The sequence below is a fragment of the Wyeomyia smithii genome, chromosome 1, assembly GCF_029784165.1.
Source record: "Wyeomyia smithii strain HCP4-BCI-WySm-NY-G18 chromosome 1, ASM2978416v1, whole genome shotgun sequence".
Lineage (NCBI taxonomy): Eukaryota > Metazoa > Arthropoda > Insecta > Diptera > Culicidae > Wyeomyia > Wyeomyia smithii.
The window spans coordinates 92,196,310-92,212,691 of record NC_073694.1 but is presented as its reverse complement, the minus strand read 5'-3'; the positions used below and the strand labels follow the sequence as shown (position 1 = coordinate 92,212,691).

Below are 16,382 nucleotides of genomic sequence, written 5' to 3'. Positions count from 1 at the left end.
AAGTGGAAAAATCTTTCCTCTCCTAAGCTTCCCAGAAAAGGTCCTAGGATTTCTCAAAGTGAAATGAAAAATGCAATCACTACAAAAAGTGCTGAGGAAAAACCGAAGCAAGTTCCTCCTGGGCTCGGAAATTTAAAGTCTCAGAAGGAGTTCCCAGCACTTCCAGGAACATCTGAAACCCCAGTTGTTCCTTTTGCACATCCAGTAGATAAATCAAATGCTGGATTGGTGAAATTTTCAGATATTGTGGACTGGATTTTTGAAAACTTCAATATACCTGATCCAATTAAAAACTTTCTTAAAGCGTTCCTCCCAACAGTTAGATCATTTCTGAAGCAGTTGACTGCCCAATGGCCCCTCCTTGCAGCGATCGTATCCTTCGATGGCTAATTCATCTGCTAATTTGAAGGATTCTATCTCTGTTTTACAGTGGAATTGCAGAAGTATTTTACCAAAAATCGATTCATTCAAAGTTTTGATAAATAAAAACAAATGCGATGCATTTTCCCTTTGTGAAACTTGGCTTACTTCGAATACTGATCTTAACTTCCATGGTTTTAATATTATTCGCCTTGATCGAGATACCCCATATGGAGGAATACTTTTAGGGATTAAAAAGTGCTATTCTTTCTATCGTATTAACCTCCCCTCGATTCCAGGCATTAGAGTTGTCGCATGTCAAATGACAATACAAGGTAAAGAGCTTTGTATTGCTTCAATATATATTCCTCCCAAAGCACAGGTTGGGCAACGGCTGCTCTTTGATTTAATAGAACTTCTTCTTTCGCCACGTTTGATTTTGGGAGACTTCAACTCTCATGGTGTGGCTTGGGGTTCCCCTTACAATGATAACCTCTCCTCTTTAATCTATAACCTTTGCGATGACTTCGACATGACTATTTTAAACAACGGTGAAATGACACGTATCCCGAAACCTCCAGCGCGCCCAAGCGCTTTGGATCTATTCTTATGTTCGACGTCGCTACGGTTGGATTGCACATGGAAGGTAATCCTCGATCCTCACGGTAGCGACCATTTGCCTATTCTTATTTCAGTTACAAACGGGACAACTCGCATGCGACCAATTGACATTCCGTATGACCTCACACGGAATGTCGATTGGAAGTTATACGAGGAAATGATTTCAAGAGCGGTCGAGTCGATTCAACATCATCCACCACTTGAAGAATACAACCTCCACGCGGGCTTGATTATCGACGCCGCGTTGCAAGCCCAAACGATAAAATATCCCGGCGTGACGATCAAAGAACGGCCTCCCACTCCGTGGTGGGACAAAGAGTGCTCCGATGTCTACACGCAAAGATCCGACGCGTATCTGACCTTCCGGGATACAGACAGTGCCGACGACTTTAAACGTTATTCGGAGCTTGATACCAAGTTTAAAAGCTTGGCTAAAGCAAAGGAACGCGGATATTTGCGTCGGTTCGTAAACGAGACGTCGAGGGAGACATCAATGAGCACTCTTTGGAACACAGCCCGAAGAATGCGGAATCGCGTAACGGTCAACGAAAGCGAGGAGTCTTCAAGTAGGTGGATATTTGATTTTGCCAGGAAAGTATGTCCGGACTCTGTTCCTGAGCAAAACATTGTCCGCGATGCGTCTCCGGGCCACGACGCGATAGAATCACCTTTTACGATGGCAGAATTTTCAGTTGCCCTCCTGTCCTGTAACAATAACGCGCCTGGGTTGGATAGAATCAAATTCAACTTGTTGAAGAATCTACCCGGCAATGCCAAGAGGCGCTTGTTGAACTTGTTCAATAAGTTCCTGGAGCAAAACATTGTACCGCAGGATTGGAGGCAAATGAAGGTGATCGCCATCCAAAAACCAGGGAATCCAGCTTCTGATCACAACTCTTATAGGCCGATTGCAATGCTATCCTGTATCCGGAAATTGATGGAAAAAATGATACTCCGTCGCTTAGACCACTGGGTCGAATCAAATGGTCTGCTATCAGATACTCAGTTTGGCTTCCGCCGTGCCAAAGGGACGAATGATTGTCTTGCGTTGCTTTCAACAGATATTCAGCTGGCGTATGCTCGCAAAGAACAAATGGCGTTTGCGAACTTGGACATTAAGGGGGCTTTTGATTCCGTTTCAATTGACATTCTTTCGGGTAAACTTCACCGACAAGGATTTTCTCCAATTTTAAAAAATTTTTTGCACAATTTGTTATCCGAAAAGCACATGCATTTTACGCATGGCGATTTGGCAACTTTTCGAATTAGCTACATGGGTCTTCCCCAGGGCTCGTGTTTTAGCTCCCTTTACAATTTTCATGTAAATGACATCGACGAATGTCTGGCAAATTCATGCACGATAAGACAACTTGCAGACGACAGCGTGGTCTCTGTTACAGGAGCCAAAGCTGCCGATTTGCAAGGACCATTGCAAGATACCTTGGACAATTTGTCTGCTTGGGCTTTACAGCTAGGTATCGAATTCTCTCCGGAGAAGACTGAGATTGTAGTTTTTTCAAGGAAGCATGAACCTGCTCAGCTTCAAACACAATTAATGGGTAAAACGATTTCTCAGGTTTTGGTACACAAGTATCTTGGTGTCTGGTTCGACTCTAAGGGCACATGGGGTTGTCACATTAGGTATCTGATGAAAAAATGCCAACAAAGAGTTAATTTTCTTCGTACAATAACCGGATCATGGTGAGGATCACCCGGGAGACCTTATAAGGCTTCATCAAACAAAGATATTGTCTGTAATTGAGTACGGGTGTTTCTGCTTCCGCTCCGCAGCAAACACACATTTGATCAAACTGGAGCGAATACAATATCGTTGTTTGCGTATCGCCTTAGGTTGCATGCAGTCGACCCATACGATGAGTTTGGAGGTCTTAGCTGGTGTTCTACCTTTGAAAAACCGCTTCTGGATTCTGTCTTCTCGTATTCTTATCAAATGTGAGGTCTTGAACCGTCCTGTGATTGAAAATTTTGAAAGGTTAATCGAACTTAATTCTCAAACCCGTTTTATGACATTGTATTTCAACCACATGTCACAAAATATTAACCCTTCTTCGAATATTCCAAATCGTGTCGACTTATCAAATACTCCTGATTCTATTGTGTTTTTCGATACATCCATGATAGAAGAAACTCGTGGAATCCCGGATCATTTACGCGTGCAGCAGATCCCCAAAATTTTTTCCAATAAATATCGAAACATCAACTGCGACAATATGTTCTACACTGACGGATCACTTCTCGATGGGTCCACTGGCTTCGGTATCTTCAATAACAATTTAACCGTCTCCCATAAGCTCGTTAATTCTGCTTCTGTTTACATCGCAGAATTGGCTGCAATTCAGTACACCCTAGGGATTATCGAAAAAATGCCCACGGACCATTTTTTCATCTTTACGGACAGTCTCAGTTCCATTGAGGCTCTCCGATCGATGAAAGATGTTAAGCACTCTCCGTATTTCCTGGGGAAAATACGGAAACATCTGAGTGCTTTATCCGAAAAATCGTTTCAGATTACCTTAGCGTGGGTCCCTTCTCACTGCTCGATACCGGGCAATGAGAAAGCGGACTCTTTTGCTAAGGTGGGCCGCAAACGGTGAAATTTATGAAAGACCAATTGCCTTTAATGAATTTTTCGCAATTGTACGTCAGAATACGATCATCAGTTGGCAAAATTCTTGGACCAAGGGGGAACTGGGAAGGTGGTTACATTCCATTATCCCCAAGGTATCGACGAACCCGTGGTTCAAGGGTTGGTTGTAGGTCGAGACTTCATTTGCATGATGTCTCGTCTCATTCCAATCACTATGTATTTGACGTGCATATCCATCGTATTGGGCTCGGGGAAGGTGGTATCTGTGCCTGTGGTGAAGGTTATCACGACATAGAGCATGTGGTTTGGTCTTGCCCTGAACACCGTGGCGCCAGGTCTAAATTAATAGCTTCCCTGCAGGCCGAGGGTAGACAGCCGGCTGTTCCTGTTCGTGATGTCTTGGCGAGCCTTGCCCTTCCCTACATGTCCTTCATATGCATTTTCCCGAAATCCATCCATGCACCAGTCTAGCCCCACTCCTTTCCGTCTACATCCAACTTAACCGCAAGTACACGTTTGGACCTCCGATCCAGAACCAGCAACTAGACCCCGCACGATACCAGCAACTAGAGGCCCGAGAAAGTCCATTTTCCAGTTCGTGTCTTGGTTTAGCAGAACATAACAAATAAGCTGCTCATTGTTTTTGGCTGTTTGGAGAACATCATGACGCCCCAACAACAAATCACCAATTTTAAAACGCGTTTAATTTTAGTTTTACTCTTAGATTTAATTTCAACTCGTAGTCGGCAGCGAGGATAAAAAATTTGTCTTTAGTTTTTAAGATACTTTATGAAGTAATATTGTAGATTTAATTGGCTCCGTAAAACATTAACTTGTATTGTGCCGTGTCAAATAAACGTTGATTGAAAAAAAAAGAGTGTGTGTCAAAGTGTACATTTGTGCAACGCATAGAAGGTTTTAGGCAACTGAATTGTCTATCTAAAATACTTCATTTAAAAAAATCTGAGATCACCGATGTTATCCAAAATCATTTTTTTGTTTTTTAAATTATATTTTTTTCAGAGTAGGATCTTAAACTCATTTTTTATATTTTTGAAGGAAAGTTCAGATAATTTTTACTAAGATATATTGATTCATAAGAAAAAGGTTCAAATACAGTTAGGTTTTCTTACGCGGGGGTACATGCCTCGTGAAAAAAACCTTGTTAATTCAGAAATCCGCTTGATAAACCGCTTTAATTCAAAAATACGCGTAAAAAACCACGTTAATTTGAAAATCTGCATAAATAACCTTTCAGAGAAAATCCGCGTGAAAATAATCTGACCTTTTTAAATGTAAATCCAGATAAATTTTCAAACGCAAGTTTGCAAAGTTGGTTGGTTTAATAAGACCTACACACCCACAATGTTCGATTGAATTCTGCTAAAGTGCTGCAAGCTCAAAGAAAATTAGTACCCAACAGGGAAAAAAACCGCCAAAATCAACACCCATACTTAATAAATTCATACCTCGATGATTCCTTGGCTAATTTTCAATCTTTGGCTACCAATGAACTCGAAATAAATTCTGATTTATTGACAACATATAAACCTGAGTGAAACAAAATGTTTCACTGGGAATGTGTGGACAGTTTTCCATTAAAATGAAACCTGTTTTGTCAAAATTGATTCATTTTTCGTAAAGTTTTGACTATTTAAAAATTGACAGTATATTGCCTGCTTCAATTATTTCCCTTATTATACCTACAACCTTCAAAACGAACTTCGGTTTGAAACTAATCCGTAGAAAGCACTCCCGGCGTGAAACCCGAAGACCCTCCAAAACAAACTGTTTAACTCGTCCGGTTGTTTGAATTTTCATTCTCAGTATCGTAAGATTTGTCATTCAAGGCCTTAACACAATGGATACGTTGCGGCTGCGTTTGCGGCAATTTAACAGTTAGCCCATACATTTACTGTCAAATTAACGCCAACGTAACGCAAACGTATCCATTCTGTTTGGGCCATCACTGTCTCTGTTTTTAACAGATTTGACTGACACTGACGAAACTACTCATGCATCATCAATCATAGTAACCCATGACTTAGCAAAAAAAAAATGACTGATCTATCAGTCAAACTCTAACTGTGATAGCGAAAAAAGTGAAGCTACTCCATTCAGAAGTGTGCGCGTTCAAAGAACGGTACCCCGCCGCGTCAAAAACGGACATCGTGCGGCACTTTGTGGACGGCGGATATGCCCGTTCTGACATCTACAACATCTTGACACTATTGGGCAACGATCAGAGCATCAAAAGAAAGCCCGGTTTCGGACGGCCAACGACCCTGAGCGACAAGAAGCTTAAAAGGATGCTTAAGAGGAAGACCGAGGGAAAAGTGGCTAAATCGCTGCGTGCACTTGGCCGGGAGGTTGGTGCCTGCGCTAAAACAGTGAAAAAGTATCTGGAGAACATGGACATACATCTCAGGAAGCGGCAGTCTCGTCCACTGGTCTCGGAGCTGCAGGCAATGACGCAGCGACGGCGGTTGAATAAGATGGTCAAGTCGATTTTCCCGGCGAATCGCGACGTGGCAGTGGTGATGGACGACTAGACCTATCTCACCCTGGATGGCAACGACTAGCAGGGCTCTTCGTATTTTACCTTCCCCACGAAGGAAGTGAACACCGAGGTAAAGTTTATTTCACAGACCAAGCTCCCCAAGAAGGTGCGACTGTGGCTGACAATCAGCGAGAAAGGCATGTCAAAGTTGCTCTTTTTCGCTCCAGGCTGGCCGTGAACGGGGAAATTTATAGTTCGAAGTGCCTGCCAAAAGTTGCGTCGTTCATCAATAAATGCCATAAGCGCGAAGACACGGTGTTCTGGCCAGATTTGACGTCGGCCAACTACTCGAAGCGATCGTTGGAGGAGATGGAGCGGCTGAATGTCGATGTTATACCGAAGTCGGCGAATCCACCCAATGTCCCCCAGCTGCTTCCCATCGAGAATTTCTGGGCAAACTTGAAGCGCAAGATCTATTCCAACAATTTTATCGCGAATACGGAGGAGGAATTAATAAAAAAAAAACGAAGAAAGAGCTTAAAAACATGGCTACACGCATGTTTTCGTCCGCCATGGCGAATGTTCCGGTAAACTGTCGGAAAGCCGCACGCAAGGACGTAATATTTTTTGCGAGGAAGATAACATGATTACCTTTCATGGGAAATTTATCCAACTCAATTATCTCTAAGACATCACCATCATTCATCACCATCTGAAAAAGTTCATTTTTTTACCGCAAACGTTAGCTGTCAAATTATCGATACTTATCGATAATATCGATGAAAGCCCCGAAATAATCGATTGTTATCGATATCCGTCTTGGGCGATATTTCCCATCACTTCAGAAAAACCTAAAAAAGCTACGTCTTTTATGGATGTTCCCTAACAGTCTTACCTAGCTCAGGAAACTGGACTGCCAATTCATTAAAAAATTCTTTCTGTTGGGTAAAGCAGCTCAGCATAGAATAAATGCCTACCCATCTAGTTTGCTCCCAAATTGGTGGGAGAGTAGCCTTATGGAAATCGAAATGCCCGGTGGTAAACGTTTATAGCAATCTAATAACGATTAACGATAAACTTAATGAGGTGGTTTTGTTTTTAATTTTAAAGTTCTGTCAATTATTTTTGCCATGAATTGAAAGTAATTAATAAGGATTTTTAGGAAAAATATTTATGAAATTTTTTAAATTACGCATCAATTTATTATAAAATATATCATTTTCAAAGAAGCGGGTGTATTTCTTTGTTCCTTGATAAAGTGTTTTCGATCATCGAAAGTCTTCAAATAGTTATTCAAACCCAAAATGCTTTTATCATATGTTTCGACCCATTCTCACCCACAGACCTTTTTTGTAGATTTTAGTTGAAACAAAACTACATTTTTTTCTAAACCAATCATGTTTTTTGTCAACATTTCTTCAGTTTATTCCATGAAAATCCATTCTATTGGTATTTCGATGAAAAGTCTTGATTCATACTTACGTATTGTTCTAACGACATTTTTTTCGTTCAGACAGTAGGACACAGTTATTCCAAAAATGTGGCGATTGAAACGGGCCGTTGAATCGACTTTGAGTGATATTAGCTTGTTTGCCATTTCGGTACTAAGTTCCGCTCGTATCTGATTCGCAACCGCGTGGGTTATTGTCTTTACATTATTCCGGTTGCCGGTAACACCAAGGGCCGAGGTAATCGGGCCCAGTAATTTTTTCATCCCTTCCCACTCAACGAAACATAAAGGCAATCAATGGTATGTGACGAGCTTAACGATTGAATCCATAAATAAGGCCATATCGATTCCGATAGGCTTTTTCGGAATCACCTTTGCTCTTTTTGCGACATTGATTTCTTGCAACAAACCGCAACTTTTGGCCGCCTCTGGATGCAGCGCTCGTGTCTGATCATGTTACCTGGATGTAGGTACATCGACTGCTGATATCCATCCGGCAGATTCCTTTATTTCCATCGCGTTCGATAAAGGACAACGCGATTTCCGGTATTTTTTTCTGTCATTGCGTTTTTTTTCGGTTTTCTCGTGATGATCCAGCTTCCGCCATTCTCAATCCAAGAATTTCCTGCAAGGATTTTCTTAAACGATTTTCACAACGTTAATAATCACCACTGAATATCACTTTCAAGAGAATGGCAGCAAAAAATGAAATGGCTAAACACTTTTGATGTTCATCGAACCTTTTTTTCATTGATAAGGTAAACAAGATTCATGCATCGTCGCAATGAGGAAAATGAATCATGAAGATCTATTCATTTACACAGCATTGGTTGTCAAATTTCATTAGAAACAACAAGTACAACCACTGGAAAAAAATCTATTCATCTATTCCTGAATAAATATCGAAAATCCAAGGCTTCTTCTTTCTCACCTTTATATACCTCATTGAGTTACTACTGCGATGCCAAATTTATCTACTCGCTGCTACCCGAGTGGAGGGTTGTTATTTATCGAACCCGAATAGCATCGCCGCCCGGTGCGGTTGCCGCGTTATGGTGTAGGTTGTCAAACTAGCTTTAGAAACTTCAATTTAGCCACTGGTGCGTCTGCTCTTAGAGCAAGCCCACCAGTGGCTAAATTGAAGTTTCTAAAGCTAGTTTGGCAACTCCCACCATAACGCGGCAACCACACCGGGCGTTGCTATCTTGGTTTGGGAAATAACAATCCTCACCTCGGGTAGCAGCGAGTTATTAAATTTGGCAACGCAATAGCAACGAACCGAACCGTTGCTATTTGATGAAATGTCAAGTTGTGTTTTTTTTGTGTTCGACAGTAAATGTTCGTAATAATATTACGAAAATAGGAGTGTTTCGAATGCGGACATAGTTGGTCGGCACGGAAGATGGAGCGCTTTGCCTCGCTTGGTTAAACACGTCGTAGGACACATGTGTCGGCGTGAACCAGTGAGCAACTCCAATATAATTCTAATTGAACTGAAATTTTGCACAGGGTGTTTTTTCGGGCATTTATTCGCAAAAACATGAATATGACATTTTATATGTTTTTTTTTTAAATTCCTGTCATTTATTCATTATAATCTACATCAACAGACAACAAATGTCCCAATGATGGCTAATTATCTTAAACTAATTACGATCGCTATAATACAATACAATACAATACAATACAATACAATACAATACAATACAGAATATTACAATAACAATTCTCTTAGTCGTCGTTAGTAGTAAAAAACACAGAAAAATGACGGCGGATTGCAACACGTGATAAATTAAAATCAAAGACTGCCGCTACTCTGTTGAAGGCTCGCTTTATACCGACTATAGCGCTGTTTTGTGCGTAGTTAGTGCGTTGAAAAGGTATCCTCAGCATAGCGTTATTCCGCAGTGCCCTAGGTCGTACGTTCAAATTGATTTCCCTCAGAATAGCAGGGCAATCGATTTTTCCCTGCAACATATCGGCAGCAAACAAAGCCCTTGCGATGTTTCTTCGTGCGTGGAGAGTCTCCCGGCTCTCATAATCCGGTAAACGACACTGGTTTTGCCAAGGTAGCCGACGCAAAGCAAAGCGTAAAAGCGCCGTTGAATCGATTCAATCCTTACCATCCCGTTTTGGTAATATGGGTGCCAGACAACGGAACAGTAATCGAGAGAGGAACGGACGAGCGAACAATATAATGCCTTGAGGCAATACACGCTCGTAAAGTCCTTTGCGATGCGGAAAATAAATCCCAAAGTTCTGGATGCCTTATCCACGATGTATGAGACATGCCGTTTAAACGATAGTTGGCTATCCAAGATAACGCCGAGATCCTTGGTCGACACGTTGAATTTCGGTACCACAGAGCTTATAGTTGAAGATGACAGGATGGCGAATGCGAGCGAAGGAAATTACAGAACATTTCTCAGGATTAACAAGCATACAGTTAAGGTTGCACCAATTTATGAAGGCGTCAAATTCACACTGGAGGCAAATTGCATCCACCATGGAACGGATTTTCATGTAAATCTTCAAATCGTCAGCGAAGGATAAGCGAGGGCATTTAAGTACGTAGTTAACATCATTGAAGTACAACAAGAAGATTAACGGTCCCAGGTGGCTTCCTTATGGGATACCGGATGAGGCCAAAAAAGCATTCGCCTGAAAATCATCAATTGTCACAATCAGTTTCCGACCGACAAGGTAGGAATGGCATCAACGTAATATACAGCCACTGATGCCGAGTCTTTCGAGTTGGCAATCGTAATAGCGTGATTGATTTTGTCAAACGCTGCGGACAAATCAGTGTAAATGACGTCCGTTTGAGCGCGATCTGCCATGCTTTCCGCAACATACGATGTGAGACACAAGAGATTTGAAGTTGTTGATCTACCCGAGACGAAACCGTGTTGGTCCTCGCTCAGGTATTGTTTGCAGTGCGACAGCAAAGGAGTCTTAACAACAAGCTCAAACAATTTAGAAATGGCACATAATGACGATATTCCTCGGTAATTGTTCACGTCCTTGCGCTCTCCTTTTTTGTGGGCGGGAAACATGTATGCGATTTTCCATGCAGACGGAAATATTCCGCTGGACAGGGACAGGACAAACACAAGCTGAAGAGGGGTTAGCAGACTCTCAATATACTTTTTAAGAACGCAGACGGAACTCCATCCGGACCCGATTTTGTCGATGATTTCAATATTGAGGCGGCTCGAGAGATCATTGCTTCATCAATGTTGAGTCTGCTAAAATTACTCCCAACTACAATCGGAACGTTTTTAACAGCCTGAGTTACTTGGTCAGCCGGGGTCACATCGTTGCAAAAAGTCTGCGCGAATTTCTCAGCAAAGAGTTGGCAGACCTTCTCCGGCTCGGAGGCAACCTTGCCGTTGAAAGTCATCGTCGAAGGAAGACTCGATTCTCTTCGTTGAGCGTTAACGTATCTCCAAAATGTTTTTGGTTTCGCCTTCAAACTGCGCTGGATGCTTTGCAGGTGTCGTCTAAAACAACTCTGACTGGTCCTCTTATACGCTGTGTTCAACTTTTTGTAGTGCTCGCGAACGGAAGGGTCTGGATGGAGAAAACCGCTACTCGATGATTGCCATGTAATACCGGGTAGGTTAAAATCGCCGATAACGATAAGCTCATCGGTTGCAGTTGCCATATCGATTACTGACATAACGGACTGGGAGTGAACTCCAAGTAATGTATCATCGCGTACTCGATCGGGTGGAACATAAATCCCACACAGGTAGACCTTTCGATTCGCAAGCTCAATGCATACCCACACCTGCTCGATGCTATCCCACAGATCTTTTTTCACTTCTTTAGTCTTTAACCTTCGCGTCACCGCGACAAGTACTCCACCTCCAGAAAGTTTCCGACTGTTTACGGGTCCACGATCGCAACGGAAAACTTCGAATTCAGGACCGAACACCTGATGAGAGAGCGTACGCGAGTCGAGCCAGGTTTCGGTTAACACGACTACGTCGTAGCAGTCGTCGGAAGCAGCCAGGAGGTAGGCATTCACGTCGCAGTTCATGCCTCCCACGTTTTGGTAATAAATGCGCACATCGTGGTCGGTGAGATGGCCCCTAATGCATGAGTTTGGTTGCGAGTTGTATGGACTGAAAAATGATGCATCAGGTACCGAGGGTTCGTTACATAAGTTACTGGGGTACTCGCCTGCAATTACATGTTGGAAGACTCCCGAAGCACAACCGACCACAGGACCGGGACGGCTGTGAAGAGCGCTGGCTGCGTTTTGCTCGACTGGGTCGGAAGGGTCGGGAGCTTCCGTAATACTTTCTACAGTGCGGCCCGGTTGCAGAGCTGGCTAAACAGAAAATCCGCTACCATCTGAAACGACTGGCTGTTCACCACAGTAGCTTGTTGGCGGAACAGGGGTGACATCGAAAAATCTGTTGCATTCGGAATTCACTAATTGTTGATTGTAGTGGCTTGTAGACGGAAACTGACTGAAAATATTCGAAAAATCACCGAGAGAACGTCCTACATCACACGCATGCTTGCCTGAAAGTGCAGGCTGGAAGACTTCTTCGAAACCGCCGTTAACAGAGCCAGGACGACTATGATGGCAGCAAGCAAATAACGGTGCGTGGCGCATAAAGTTGACGAAAGGGCCTGTTACGGGGTTGGAAGAAGCTCCCATCATGCATCGTTGCGTGCGTCCTGGCAGTCTCGAAATTCCTGCACGTCCATGTTCGCCAAGCTCAAGGTTGGTAGAGTTGCCGTTTCCGGGTGATCCACAGAGGCTATACTGACAACTCTCGGTAAGTTTTCTGCACGGTTATCTTCAAACTGCCGAAACCGTATATGTTCGGGCCAAGAATTCGAGATGACCATTTTGGTTGGCACTCTAACCTAAACGAAGAAAGGTCAAGTCCTTACAAGATTGGCCAACCCTGGGCAATATTTAGATAAACCTGGAAGATTTTAGCGAAACTGCTCGAAAAGATTACCGACTATTGCTGCTGACAATTTTGAAAGCATGTTAGTCCCAATTTTCCCGTTGCGTCCATTTTTCTCCTCTACCACTGTTTCAATTTTATAAGAACGACCTGCGACGCAATCGAAAGCGGCGTCGTAAATGAAAATAAAAAACATTGTTAAAACGCTGGATGGCACCTTCCTCGGCATGGCGGTCAATATTTGGCCATTTTTTCAGGCTCAGAGCAGTCCCAAATCTTTTCATATTCACGTATAAAAATTTTCGTTCCGCGAAATCTTTTTCTTCGTCACTAGAATCAACCAAATACTCAAGAACAATTTCTGCATTTTTTTGGCTGAAAATTTGCAAATATCAATAGCAAACTATAGGTACCGAGACAGCACAAAATACAACTAATAACAGTTCGCCAGCTTTGAGTAGAATACATAGTCATTGGAGGCAACGTTGCTGGACGTGCCATGGTCTTACGGAATTACTTTAATTAAACATATAAGGATAAAAAATCGATGCAGCACAAACAAAAACAACTGCAACAGAGTTGGGTTATCGACAATTTGAGAAAACAAAAACAAACTCAGAACAAAATCGTGCTAAACGGGAGGAACATTTTAAAAAGCAAAAGAAACACAAATCATTCCGGAAACGATTGACGGACATTTAAGTTGGTTATTACTAGATCCGCAGAATTCCGGGGAAATACGACACAAACATTTTGCCAACGCCAGCTAGTGACGGTCTTCAAAAATTGGCAACTGCCGGTGTGAAAAAGAAATAGTGGAATTGGTAATCCGCAATAGCAACGACCGGTGCGAAAATCGGTTGCTATCCAAAATAGCAACGGCCAGCGTTGTGAGAATAGCAACTCAAATGGCAACCCACCGGTGCGCTTGCTCTTAGGTAAACTATGGAGAAAAAAGCGAAATTCTATTTTAAAGCTACTACAGAGATGGTCGGGTGTGATGTAATAATAATAATAATAATAATAATAATAATAATAATAATAATAATAATAATATGCATAATCATAATAATAATAATAATTAAGTTTGGGAATGTAAACAATTTGAGTTAAGTAGGGCAACGTGCAGTCTGGTGATCCATGCCTTGTCGAGAAATTTGAAAAAGCAATTTAAACAATCATGAGAAATGATTACGCTTATCTCCATAAGGGGATAGCTAGGTTTTGTTTAAAAAATGTCATGCTTTCTGTGACATCTAATTTCCAATTATTGGTTTAGAGTGAGCTTCACGAAAAATGTGTTCGAATACTTTGGATCTAAAATATTGAGTTATTTCCTTTTACCGAGTTTTTTTTTACTTTTATTTTTAGTTTTGAAGTGTCTTCCTTAAATTGAATGCCTAAATTTATTTTGGTTTGACCTGCTTAAAGCATATTGTCAATAGTGTCTTTAGGAGTTCCGTTATTTCCTCCACAGTCTACCTAAGCACTGATGATGGCTCCAAACAGGCGCCGAAACACGTATTTGCATATCGTGAAAAGCGATAAGTGAAAGTGATAGAGAAATTGAAAGTGTAATGTAAAAGTGGTCATTCTATCAAAACCTCGACAAAAATTAATGAAGTTTCATTGAGAAATGGACTTTTTGTTAACTCCATAAACTTTTCCTTTTCAGTATTTATTTTTATGTTTCATTATTTTATGAATATTCTGGGTATTCATTTCGCCTCAAGTATTCACGATAGACTGACAAGGTTTAAATTCTATTAATTTTGAAAATGCGTCTTTTCAGCTCCTCGAACCGAAGCAATGAAACGAGGATTGATTGATCAAATTCGTCAACCATTTAGCATAAGAAATAAGGCTTTTTGGGACGTAACACAAGCAAGAGCATTATTGGCGCCAAAGTTTTCCAAAACACTTGCACACGAACCGGATGGATTAATATTTCAGCCTGCCAAAGAGCCGTACGTCGCTGGAATGTGTCCGGAAGTTCTTAAATGGAAACCAAGTGCATTGAATTCTGTAGACTTTCGATTGAAAATAGCTGTAGAAACTGGAATGGGGTGAGTTAATTTAATGTCTTAAACGACGATATTGTGCCTGTAGTATTTTTTTTGTTCAAACAACATTTATGTGACATAGCAGAAGCGTATTGTTTTTGTTGAATAAGCACCAATAATTCATCCTAGTTCATTTAAATTAGAATTAATTTTATTTCCTTAAAAACAAAATCCAACCAAATCTCTCAAATCCAACAATACTTACGTTATCATAATGAATGGTTTCGTCTCATTCAACTTTGATTTCATCGAATTCATTATATGAAACTTACTCTGAAAATAATATCGAAGCCGTTACATAGGCTTACTAATAAGGAAACATTAGAAGATATGCCAAACAAATTTATCAACAAGTTCCAGCAAAAAATCGTAGCAATGAACAGTTACAACGAAGTTAAAGTTCAGAAAGATTCATTTTTATTTTTTGCTTGGCAAGTTTCTATCATTTTTCAACAATTACTTTCACTGTTTTACGAAGACAACCCATATACGTATAATATTTGTAAAGTCAATAAAAAAATCATCTAACAATGTTGAAACGTAAAAAAGAAAGCTTAGTACAGTCCTTCCACCATTACGGGTCACTTTCACGAAAATACGTCTATTTTCGCGATACTGAACAATTTTCATGATCCATGATATGTTTTTAACTAGGTTTTAACCTTATTTTCACCCATAACTGAGCAATTCTCGCTGAAACCAGGCCACTAGGTGCACAAGGTCTTTCGAATTTGATATGAATGCACATAATTGTGAGAAATGGAGGAAAAATGATAATGCCATTTTTGTGTGATCGAATTTGTTGACCCCTCGGTCTCCAAGGGGTGAAATAGTTTCTAGAAAAGTGGAAATTTCAGCGATTCTTGATGTTTTATTTGAGCTATATCTCTGAAATTTGTTATGGAAACTACTACAAGTAGCACTTTTCTGTAAAGAGGAATGATAGGGCTTTCATTTGGAATGATCAGAATTTTGGCCGCCATCTTGGATTATATCAGAAAAATGCGATTTTCAATCTGAGAAAAGTATCAGAAAGCTGAGAAAAAATGCTATAAGATGCAAGAAAAAAATTAGGTGATCATCAGTGTTAACCTACCAATGAAACGAATTTTTCGAACGAAGTTTTAAAATAGGTATTCTATGCATTCCACACAATCAACGTAGTAGCCATACGCTGAGACCAAATGGATGCTCATGTCATAACACTACTATGTCAATATATATCGTAATCAGTTAATTATGCAACTAGTAAGCTCATTCAGTTTGTATTGAGATTAGTGATGATAATATATGCAACATGAGCATGTTAGATATTTTTTTTAATAATATTTATTTCTGTTTGTGAGTTATTTTTACTCTCGGAGCAAATTGAATATTGTTAATATTGATTGCGGCATGGAATTCCACTCTATGTACATATGAAAATCGTTTTTCATAAACGTTATATTTATTTTTAAACTGACTTACTGTTCCGTTAGTGTAAAATTACACTTTTAAAATATGGGAAAAAATTTATCTTAAAAAAAAGCAATATGGCGAAGCAACAAGAGACAAGTACAGAATTATGGTCCAGAAAGGAGGATCAAGGTTTTTTTGATGTAAAACCCCTTCGGCACAGTAGTAGATTGGACGAATAATAATAATTTGCTTTGTATAATAGTGAGATCGAATCTCATTTTGAATCGCCACCTTATAATTTTCAGCAAAATCTGCATACACAATGGTTTCATTCGGTTTGAGATTGGTTATTTTGTGAATTTAAAAGTGCAATACGATATAGTGTTAATAATTTTCATTTTACTTAGGTAATTTACCTTAGTGACAGAGAATGAGCTAAGCATCGTTT

The 16,382-nt window shown here is 40.6% G+C and overlaps 1 protein-coding gene across 1 annotated transcript in view; it reads left to right on the top strand.

Moving 5' to 3' along the window:
• LOC129719029 (mRNA-capping enzyme) overlaps nucleotides 1-16,382 on the top strand; it is a 217,950-nt gene that overhangs the window by 168,337 nt on the left and 33,231 nt on the right. The window contains exon 5 of the mRNA XM_055670367.1: nucleotides 14,266-14,539. Coding sequence (XP_055526342.1) covers nucleotides 14,266-14,539 — 274 coding nt within the window. The remainder of the gene's footprint in view (nucleotides 1-14,265; nucleotides 14,540-16,382) is intronic.